Here is a 12196-nt window from a genome sequence, read left to right as displayed (position 1 = left end):
GGGAAAAAACCTAGACCCATCTTTGTTGTTCCATCGAAACACCATCTCATCAAGATGAACAGCTACAATGTAGATGTTTCAACAGGACACCGTTGATTAATTTGACCTTTGCCTCAGCAAACGGCCCATAGTCCTTCAGTGGAGTTCGTATGGTCCTCAGTTTTCGGGTTCATATAACCTCTCTGGGTTTACAAATATAATAATCATATCTACATAATAAAGTTTTTGCATAAGTTTGTAATTTGGAATATTGGTGGAAAGTTGAAAAATCAAATGATTTGACAGAATTGAACTTTGTTCTTTTCGTTTCTGCAAAAAAGCTAAGCATTTCCTTTGAGAATCCATATCATATTAATTCCACTTGTCTCAAATTTCTCGCTTTGACAATATAGAAGTCCATCCTTGACTGTATAAAGGATTATTGTTAACCTTTGAGATAGGGATTTGGTGTTATGTTTTAAATATCTCTCTCACGTTACAGATAGTACAAGTTAAAAGCCGATATGGAACATCGCTGCTATAGTGACAGAATTTCATTTTCAGCCAGCTGGCCTTCCCGAAAACCGAGTCTCACATATTACCTAATTTGTTCCTCTTGTCCTTGTGCCATGACACGGAATTACTACATTTATCACTGGTCATTGTTGAGGCTATCCCAAAGTTGTTTTCAAAGTCATTACAGATTGCACCTATCTGAATTAAGTCACAGTCGATGTTGTTTTAGTAAATAGAACGTCAAGTAACTATCAGCTATTTGGTTAAGAGGGAATATCCCAACAAAGGTTACTCCTTCAAACTTTCTCACAATCAGAATCTTAAATCCTCCACGGAAATTAATTCAAAACTGGTATCCGAGTCATCATGAAATGTTACATCTGGTAGAAATTGCAGTGTTGATATACTGTGTTGATTTATTGACTTGTTGCACAAACTCGTCACTACCATAAGCCCATTATGGCAATAACATCACAACACAATTGCAATCTAGTTTTATGTTAACAAAATTGTTTCCTAAAAGCATGTTCTCATTTAAATATGTTCACAGTCACGGAGATCTTCATCACACAACGTCTTGCAAACCAAACAGTATCTCTGGGTGCACAGGTGACGTAAGATAGATTATAAACAAGTTGTCATTTTTGTTGTAGACACAACCACCTTCACACAAGGTCTTACAGATCAAACTATCTCTCAGGGTACACAGGTGGTATTCCAAGTCACTTTAAGTCAGGGAGGCGTCACAGGTGAATGGTTCAAGGATGGTGTCAATATAACCGGTGAATCCAGATATCAGTCCTATCAGACTGGCAACTCTATCTATCTTCTATTTGCCAATTCTCAAGTTTCGGATTCGGGAAGGTATACATTTACTGTGAATGGGCAATCAACATCAGCACAGTTGACAGTTACAGGTAAGTTATGTGCTACTTATATTTTTAAACGTTGCCTACATAAAAATGATGCTCATACCGAAAATTGATTGTACCGTATTCGACGTAATAAGCGCCCCGCTCTAATAAACGCCCACGGCGATATTTGTTAATATATTGGCGAGTGAACAATCCCAATTAGCACCCCTTTTGATTGATCAATGTACACAAGATTTATTTATTCGCGTACTGTACACACTCGTGTGGTACATGCAACCTTAATTGTGGGCAATTAATTTCTAGAAAATATATCTGTCGTATATAAACATTTCAGGCTGTCACCATAAACCACGAAATTTATCTTTCAACTGTGTTTTTTCACCAAAATAATATTCTGATAAGAGCCACATGTTTCTAATTTTGAGAGCGGCCTGGGCGCTTATTACGTCGAATACGGTATTAGAAGTAAAACATCCCGTGATAACAGCTGTGCGGGTAGCTATCCTTTGACTGACTCAGGAATGTACACTTCCACTGCCAGCGGGAAGTCCACATCAGTCCCGTTGATGTTTATAAGTATTGGATTTTACTCTTATTGCATTGCATTGCATTGCATTGCATTGCATTGCATTGCATTGCATTGCATTGCATTGCATTGCATTGCGTAAAATATTGCTTTGGTCTTGACATTAATTTACAAAGCGGTGTAAAAACAACTATCACTATTTCTGATTAGACCTGAATTGAAAAAAAGAATTTATAATGGACAAATGTTACTTAATACTCAATATTCAGGACCAGTACATATATTGCTATTTATTCAGGTTCAGGTGCAGTGAACGGAAACTGGGGTGGATGGTCACAGTGGAGTGGCCCGACTTGTCCTGCAACATGTGGTTCTGCAGCAAGACACACTGTCACCAGGCGCAGGTTCTGTAATAACCCAGCCCCCACTAACGGTGGCACTTCTTGTCCTGAAGAGGCAAGTCAAAGTGAAAGCCGAATGTGTGGACCATCTACATGTGGTATGTTGTTTTATGTGTTTGTCCGTTTGCTATTGTGTTCTAGAAATCAATGCCTCTCTTTCGACATCTCCATTGACCACAAACCTAACATCAATGTGATAGCTGTGAAGAGCGCCACCCTGAAGGGTCGGTGTTTATCAGCAACTTAGAATATGGAAGGTGTATAATCCGTATACACCGTTCACTCATTTGAAAGAACTATTTTGTATAACACGGTTGTATAACACTGTCTCCCTGCATAAATAATATATTTAGTTTTGACATTTACCACATTGGTGAAACCCACGAGAACGGGTATGGTGCTGACAACCTAGAAACATAATCAGGGCAAACCGGGATTAGTATAAAAATCATAGGTTTCTGTCGTACCCACTGGACGCGATTCTTCACAGAGAAAGTCATATACCGTATTCGACGTAATAAGCGCCCAGGGCGCTCTCAAAATAAGAAATGGGGGGCTCTTATTAGAATATTATTTTGGTGGAAAAAAGTTGAAAGATAAATTTCGAGGTTTATGCTGACACACTGAAATGTTTATATGCGACAGATACGTTTTTCCAGAATTTAACTGCCCATAATTAAGAATGCATATAACACACGAGTGCGTATTATACGCGAAAAAATAAGTCTTGTGTACATTGATCAATCGGAAGGAGTGCTAATTGGGATTGTTCACTCGCCAATATATTAACAAATATCGCCGTGGGCGCTTATTAGAGCGGGTCGTTTATTACGTCGAATACGGTAAATATACCCCGTTACATGTATAGAAACATGCATGTAAATACAGTATTTTATCGTCAAGATATCGGTTTCACCACTGAACTCCGTGATACAAGAGCCCGACTCGGTGGTGACTTCACCCTGACTGCCGTCGTCAACAGGACGGGTCTTGGTGATGGACAGTGGACGAAGGGGGGACAGGCGCTCACCACGAATGACAGGATGACCATTGGTTCAGATGGAACAGGGACATATACACTGAGAGTAAGAGGAACGGAGACCATAGATGAAGGACGATATACATTCAGTGTAGGAGGCAAATCTACTGGATGTAGAGTTACAGTTGTTGGTAAGTCAAGGGTCAACAATCCCAGTGTAAGCTTAGTTCAACAAATTCAATACCGAGTGTCAGTTATGATATGAAGGTAAATATGTTATTAGTAAGTAAGCATTGATTGTAATTAAATTAATATAACATAGAATGAGACGTTGGTACATGTACGGGATTTGGTTGGTTTGTTGGTTGGTTTGTTGTTTAACACCGCACTCAACAATATTCCAGCTATATGACGGTAGTCTGTAAATAATTGAGCCTGGACCAGACAATCCAGTGATTAATATCATGAGCATCGATCCACGCAATTGGGATACGATGACATGCATCAACAAAGTCAGCGAGCCTGACCACCCGATCCCGTTAGTCGCCTCTTACGGCAAACATGTGTTGCGGAAGACCTATTCTAACCCAGAATCTTCACGGGTCTGTACGGCATTTGGGAATCTCCACATGCGTCTATTTTGACTGATGCGAAAAACTACCATCTTTTGACAATCACTATTAGTTCCAAAGATATACATATTGATGGTTATTTGGGATGACTATCCAAAGTTTACCATGATCATCGGAGTGTTTGCGATTCATCTGTTACGAATATACCACATCATTGTATTTCCTTGTTCCTTGAGTATTCACAATTTAATGCGTTTAGTGAGTTTGGTTTTACGCCGCTTTTAGCAATATTCCAGCAACATCACGGCGGGGGACACCAGAAATGGACTTCACACATTGTGCCCATGTCGGGAATCGAATCCGGGTCTTCTGCATATTAGAAATGACAACTGTTATTGTACGAATGGATTATATGTTCATAATGCCCACTTCAAACATTCTTCATTATGTTGCTGTATTTCCAGATTACCACACTGTGTCATACACTCACTCAGTCACTCACTCGCTCACTCACTCACTCACTCACTCACTCACTCACACATGTTCATAATTTCAGATTGTCATTCCATCTATGACGCCGTATTGGTCGTGGATGGATCAGAAAGTATTGGCCTCGAAAACTTCAAAACAATCAAAAGAGCACTTATGGAGTTCGTCAACAACACTCTGCAACCAAACCAGGACGTCCACCTTGGCGTGGTCCTTTACAGCAGCGGCGTGGTGGAGACGGTCAACATGACCTCCGACTGGGCCATGTTAGACGACAAAATCAACGCCATGGCCTGGCCTGCTAGAGCAACGTTCACCGACAGTGGTATCGAGGCTGCGACCGCCATGCTACTTGAACAGGGCAGGAAAGTAGTTCCACGAATCCTGATTGTGGTCACAGATGGCCTGTCCTCACGCCCCGACAGGACATTAGTTGCTGCAGCTGCTGCTAAGCAGTCAAGTATCACTGTCTATTCTGTTGGGATTGAGGTGTATGTGAAAGCAAACTCCGTGATCCTGGCTCGATATAAGACGGAGTTGTCTACCATTGCATCTGACGAAGGTCACGTGATCCACTTGGCAGATTTTAACGAATTTGAGAATATTGCTCCAGAGCTTGCAACGAAGTTCTGTGCAGTAGTTGGTAAGTATATAAGTTATAGTAATTATGCCAGCTTCACATATACAATGAGATCTGAAATGTAATTACTACATGTTGGAGGTACAGAAATATTTATACGCGAAATTAAAAAGATTTTGTGAGTGTTTTATGGTTTAACGCCTCTTTCAAAGTCACGGTGTGTCAGTTTATTATGAAACACACTGTGTAGAGTAGGGTAAAGACGTTTACCACATGAGTTGCGTCCCTTAGTCGTGCCAGGAGGCAATGATCGTGGGTTGAAATCATAGATTTGCCCTGATAACGTTTCTATGTTTGCCTGCACCATCTCCATGCTCATGGTTTCAAAGTAATACACGTTTACTACCTGTATGACGCCGGCCTTTTCACCATTTGAAGCTGACAAGCCGTGTTATTACTGAAATTAAACTAAAATCACCCACTCTCTCACTGCTGTCACCATCATCAATACATTGTCAAATATAGCACTGGGTTGTGCTCAATCTAACCCTGTACTGCTGACCTTTCAGCTGACGTTGTGACCGGCCCCCAGAACCTGACAGTATACGTTGGAGACACGTTCACTCTGATAGCACAGATGAGTCACGCAGCCGTGGTCGGGGGAACCTGGACTCTAAATGGCGTACCATTGTCTGACGGAGGAAGGGTCATTTTTTCCCAAAATGGCTCTTTGCTGTATCTGACAATCCAAGAAGTAACCGCTGCAGACGCCGGTCGATACAGCTACAGGGTTGGTGGGAAAACGGCACATGGCTATGTGACGGTTCTAGGTAGGCTGTTTCATGTATTATTGTCCTAAACGTTCCACCTGAGCATACAGCTACATGTATGTCATCCTCGGTGTGTCCACCTGAGCATACAGCTACATGTATGTCATCCTCGGTGTGTCCACCTGCATTAATGACATGCTATTGATGATGATACAACTTGACCAAACACGTATTGTAACTCTAGGTATATGGCAAATGCAGAAGAACATTTACGTACGATATACAAAGGAACGACAACGGTTTAATCAGAAACAAATCATTGAAATACATTGGATGGCGGAATCAAAGACAGTAAATGATGTCCCTTGCATTTTATAAATGGACGATTTACACGTTTCCTCTGGACAAAGAGGTTGTCACAATGTTTCAAATTCATAAACTGACAAGAGGGAACCGCTCTTGTCTTATTGAGTTATTGTGTATGACCTGGGTTTGATGTACAGCAAACTACGGTTATAACGAACTCGGTGGGACCACTAATTGTAATTCGTAATAACCGTAGTTCGTTATGAGCATATATACAATTTATACAATTGCAACAATTAATCGGGACAAAAAATATTTTCGTTATATCGGTCAGTTCGTCATAAGCGTGTTCGTTATAAACGTAGTTTACTGTACGGTGTTTCGTCAAAGCGGTAAACAACTAGAACATGCGTCAAGTTAGGCGTTTCTCATCCATTAATCTTACCCTTAATGACGAATGTATAAATAGGATATTGTTCAGAATAAAGAACTAGAGAATTACGCATTGTACATACATACATAAACTCAAAAACGTGACTCTGAATCCCATTCTCCTTGTGGGGACCGTAATGCCAAACGTGCCCGAAAGCCGAATTCACTCACTTCTCTTCTTGAAAAGGTCTTACTAGGGCATGTGGAGCCCATCCATCGTGTCCTTAATGTGAACTGTTTGGTATGCAGGTACAAGTCTCCAGCCATTTTTATGTTTTGTTTTTTGTTTTTTGTTTTTTACAGCTTCTTGGGGTCCGTGGGGCGACTGGGCATCCTCACCTTGTACTGCTACGTGTGGGTTAAGCGTCACACAGACCTGGAGGCGAACGCGACAGTGTCGCCAGGCGACCGGACCGACCTGTGTTGGTGATGCGACAGATGAAGATGTTCGTGCCTGCAGCGTCACCAACTGCTACGGTAACTGAGAAGTCAAACACCTTATCATTTATGATATCTTCTTTTCATCTAGGGTCACATTGTTTTTATTTGTTTCATCCATAAATGCATATCCTTTTTTTCCTTCCCACTGATAAGATACAATCCTTTGATGGTACGGTACATTTTGAGAGGGATAACATGCGATCAAATGCCTCATAACAATACGAAATAGCGGCTTGCTATAAATCATTTGGTAACATATTAAACCAACGTATGTGCGTGTGTGGAAAACGTGAAATAAATGGATTCGAAGCCCAGAAATCTCATGGATTTGTCACTGCGATAAGATCCATATAAATATTTTGCCTTTAACGCCATAGCGAAAATTTATTCGGCAGATAATCGAGACTGATTATTCTCTGACGTTGACGTGTTGAATTTATAGAGTTGTCGAATTGTCTGCAAACCAGAAAGCACATTATATTTATCTACTAAATATGCCACCACAATGCTGACAAATATGCAGTTAAGGAAAACACAACACCAACTAGATGTAATATTCATGGACGTGATCTTACAAACCGTGAATGTTCTTACATCAATGATGCGTAAAGACCCTCTCGATGTGATATGTCTGGGATAATTGAAAATCGCCGTAAAAACGCACTGGAATCCGAGGTAAATTGTACCAAGAGTGTTCCTTGTTTTTAAAAATGTACCATCCCGATATATGGTTATATCTTGCTATCCAGGCATGTGGTCCGACTGGGGCAAGTGGAGCACGCCATCGTGTCCCATCTGTGGCCAGTCTGGTACTCAGGTTCAAGTCTACAGAATCCGCACGTGCATCAAGGAACGGGCAACTGACGAAGCATGCCCTGGATCCTCTTCTGTGTCAAGCGGCTATGCTTGCACCCTGAATCAATGCACAGGTTACTACCGTCTACACTTCACTACTGTCTACATTTCACTACTGTTTACACTTCATTACTGCCTACACTTCACTACTGTCTACACTTTACTACTGTCTACACTTTACTACTGTCCACACTTCACTACTGTTTACACTTCACTACTGTCTACACTTTACTACTGTTAACATTTCACTACTGTCTACACTTTACTACTGTCTACATTTCACAACTGTCTACATTTCACTACAGTTTACACTTCACTACTGTTTACACTTTACTCCTGTCTACATTTCACTACTGTTTACACTTCACTACTGTCTACACTTTACTACTGTCTACATTCCACTACTGTTTACACTTTACTACTGTTTACACTTCACTACTGTCTACATTTCACTACTGTCTACACTTCACTATTGTTTACATTTCACTACTGTTTACACTTCACTACTGTCTTCGCTTCACCATTGTTTACACTTTACTACTGTCTACACTTTACTACTGTTTACACTTTACTACTGTCTACACTTTACTACTGTTTACACTTCACTACTGTCTACACTTCACTACTGTTTACACTTTACTACCGTCTACACTTCACTACTGTCTACACTTCACTACTGTTTACACTTTACTACTGTCTACACTTCACTACTGTTTACACTTCACTACTGTCTACACTTCACTACTGTTTACACTTCACTGCTATCTACTCTTCACTATTGTTTACACTTCACTACTGTCTACACTTTACTACTGTCTACACTTTACTACTGTCTAAACTTCATTACTGTTTACACTTCACTACTATCTACTCTTCACTTCTGTTTACACTTCACTATTACATACATATTACTATTGTCTACACCTCACCACTGTCGTGTATTGTTATTATACTTTGAGTTGTATTGACACAGATATGTCCACTTCCCAGTTTAATTCCTGAGGCGTTTTACTCGATCATCTTCGCTTGCACCTTTCCGGCAATTTTTTATCAAGAATTAGTTTATTGGAAATTGTACTTGCATTCGGTTATATCTTTATTCGTCGAGAATCGAGTAACAACGGATCATCTGGTCCCTTTCAAAGCTCAATTTGATCATCTATAAAATGTGGCAATGCGGTGACACGACAACTTTCTTTCTCCCCCAGGCAACCAAAATCCATCAGCGTCAGATCGGGTCAGAGGAACATTCCTGGTCATTGCTGCTGGGGTGGCCGTCGGGCTAACATTGTTGTAGCTGCAGTCACGAGACATCCACCTTCATCAATCAACACATTCGGAACACAAAAAGACAGCGGACTAGAAAAATGGGGGAGAATATGTGTTTGTGGTGTGAGCGAGATAGAGAGAGCGTGTGTGTCTGTTTGTGTGTGTGTGTGTGTGTGTGTGTGTGTGTGTTTGTTTGTCTGTAGAAACTTCCTACAATTCTTCTTTTGCAGTATATTAAATTTTATTTATTAAGTAGACGCTAGATTATGTGCAAGTCGTGGATAGTTTTAAACTTATAGGCAGCTCTGGCTATTTCAGGCGAGTGCGATGTTAATTGAACATATATGTTCTGCATTTGTGTCGAGAATTTGTCTTCTTTAAACGTAGTATGCTAAATAATTAAAAGGCTCGTTATAATATCAAATACCAGCTATATCACAACGTTAATCCTTAAGTTCCACGCTAAGTATAAATGAATCTTCCCGCGTCTACAAACCAGTTGGAAGGCATCAATCATTCCATGGAAAACTACGATCGTTGTTAGTTGTTATAGCATGTTAGCAGTAACTAGAAGCGAGTGATGAGAAATATGTACCACAATCTTAACCTGTAGACGGTTTGCGTTGCAAATCTAAGGGCCTTATTTCAATTCTACACCAAGACGTATATATCACATGTACTTCCAACATACGTATCATATATGCGTGTATGTTTTCAGACATTTGTAAATCGCACTAGATGTATGGATCTATTTTGATGTAATAAATATATATTACAAAACGAGATGTGACCTTGACCTGTATTTGTATCATAAATAAGCCATTTCACAATTTTAAGTTGACACTGTCGTCATAGTATGGAATATATGTGGCATTGTGCACTCGAAGAACACTTTCTCACACAATACAAGATTCTAATATCATAGTTGAAACTAAGTTAAAGAACACCCACAGTAAAAGGCTGTGTGTTGCAATACCCACTAGCTATGACAGACTAACTATAGTCATGAAAACATCGGGGGTTCTTTAACATTGTTTTAGTAACATATATCATTATTTATAGATCCGGCCCGCACCTAGCAGCTGGTGTGATGTTTAGACATTATTGTCCTGGATATCCAGTGGGTAAATGTGGTAACATGGTGCAATATCGACGTACCACTCCAGCCTGACAGAGCGTTATAAATCCCTCCCAGACAAACGGATTGACCTCATTGGGTCTCCAATATCACCCCTGTCTGACGGGGCGTTATAAACCCCTGTCAGACAGTCAGACTGACCTGATTGGGTCTCCAATATCACCACAGCCTGACAGAGCATTACAAAAAACTGTCAGACACTCAGACTGACCTGATTGGGTCTCCAATATCACCCAAGCCTGACAGAGCGTTATAAACCCCTCCCAGACAGTCAGACTGACCTGATTGGGACTCCAATATCACCCCAACCTGTTGCCTCTGCGTATCACTGTCATGAATTCACTCGTAATGAACAAGCAACATTTAATTTGTATTTTTATGTACTTTCAAGTGTTTATCAGTAGAACATTCTGTAGATTTTTATGGTTACGTCAAATCAAGAAGCGATGTCAATCCGTATTCATCACCTCACTAGAATACTTTCAGAAATGACATTATAACCGCCATTTTACCTCTATCGTTATCGTTGGAAAGGAGAGCCTATGAACGCTGTGAACCCACAGTTAATTTTAATCTGCTAGACAGCATTATATCCAGACTGGGAGTGTTGCAAAGTCCATCTTCAATCCTGTAACTAGAGTGTCATGTAGAAAATTCAGTTGTGGTAAGAACCAGCGGATACTTATGGTTCGGTCGTCCTATGTGCCGCATTTCGCTGTGCATAGTTGCCACAAGTGAGCCAGAAGTCTATGACCGTGGATTCGAATAACAGATTCGCTCAGACTATATATCTTGGTTTAGTAGGACCAAACCGTGCTCGTGGGTTTCACCAACATCTAATCCTTGCATCTTCTAGGGCCTTTCCGAACATCAGTCTGACACGCCATAATATAAATAATATATACTCAATGTCAAAAGAAACGCAAACCCAAAGTATAGATGTCGGCACCTGAAATGTACTGCTGGTGCAATCTGTGCACTGACACAGGTCTGTGGTGGATTCCAACTGTCTGTCTGGCAGTAGTTAACGCTGGTAGTTAGCGTTGACACAAGTGAGAAAGGTGATAGCCCTCTCTTGCAGTAGCGACGTCACACGTGGGCGTCCGCTTCTAGGTCAACCATGCGCACTGTTTGTCAATAAGACGGTACATCTTAGTGGGGTTAACCTGTAGATCTCTCGCTACTCGCGTTGCCTTCACACCAGGTTCAGTCATGCCCAGTACACTATGACGACTGTTTATTTCTAATCCGGGCATGGTGCATTCCGTGTCAGTCAAAGATATGACGGACGTTTGTTGCCGCGTTGACGCCGTGATATAACTGGAATACTGTTCAAAGCGGCGTTAAACCTCACTCACTCACTCACTCACTCACTCACTCACTCACTCACTCACTCACGCACGCACGCACGCACGCACGTATGCACGCATGCACGCATGCACGCACGCACGCACGCACGCACGCATGCACGCACGCACGCACGCACGTATGCACGCATGCACGCATGCACGCACGCACGCGCGCACGCACTTGTTGCCCCGTTTCGCGATTCTGGGTACTTTAAACAACCAATAGTCAATATTTCACATTAAAGCGTTGTTCTCAGGACATGCCCAGAGAGACACGTTCTGGCTAGTCTGTCATGAATATGAAGAGTCCATATCCTCAATGTTCAGTGTTTGCATGAATCCAAAAACGAAGAGGGGCATTTTTCTAAACCTCTTATTCGATCAATGTGCGCCTTTTTTGTGCAAATCAATAAGTGTTATTGGATAATATTGAGATCGGAGTTTGCACTAAGAGATTTCCTTGGGAACATAGTATATGTATCTGAAATACCCTTCACTGACTGTTCATAATCAATACTGACCAGGCGATTTTATGCCACTTCTCTGAAGCGCACGACAATCCTTTCGGAGGGCACGGCGCAAATGTAGATATCTATTCATAGTGAAGCCTTCTGGATGTTTTCTCCCTCAAATCGCCATTGGGAGACTTATGCGCAGTATGCCCCGTCGAGTGAATGAATATTTGATACATCGTGGCGGTATTGCGCACTACTGATCCA

At 41.2% G+C, this 12196-nt stretch overlaps 1 protein-coding gene across 1 annotated transcript in view; it reads left to right on the top strand.

Annotated features, from left to right (window-relative positions):
- Positions 1 to 9243, top strand: part of LOC139461921 (serine-rich adhesin for platelets-like) — a 32623-nt gene extending 23380 nt beyond the window's left edge. Inside the window, exons 18-25 of the mRNA XM_071243409.1 lie at positions 1149 to 1412; positions 2195 to 2395; positions 3201 to 3467; positions 4405 to 4980; positions 5487 to 5747; positions 6729 to 6902; positions 7616 to 7795; positions 8930 to 9243. Coding sequence (XP_071099510.1) covers positions 1149 to 1412; positions 2195 to 2395; positions 3201 to 3467; positions 4405 to 4980; positions 5487 to 5747; positions 6729 to 6902; positions 7616 to 7795; positions 8930 to 9018 — 2012 coding nt within the window. The 3' untranslated portion in view covers positions 9019 to 9243. The remainder of the gene's footprint in view (positions 1 to 1148; positions 1413 to 2194; positions 2396 to 3200; positions 3468 to 4404; positions 4981 to 5486; positions 5748 to 6728; positions 6903 to 7615; positions 7796 to 8929) is intronic.
- The last annotated feature ends 2953 nt before the right edge of the window (positions 9244 to 12196 follow it).

Source organism: Haliotis cracherodii, unplaced genomic scaffold (genome assembly GCF_022045235.1).
Source record: "Haliotis cracherodii isolate W230 unplaced genomic scaffold, xgHalCrac1.p SCAF_15, whole genome shotgun sequence".
NCBI lineage: Eukaryota > Metazoa > Mollusca > Gastropoda > Lepetellida > Haliotidae > Haliotis > Haliotis cracherodii.
This window is presented reverse-complemented; position numbering and strand designations above follow the sequence as displayed.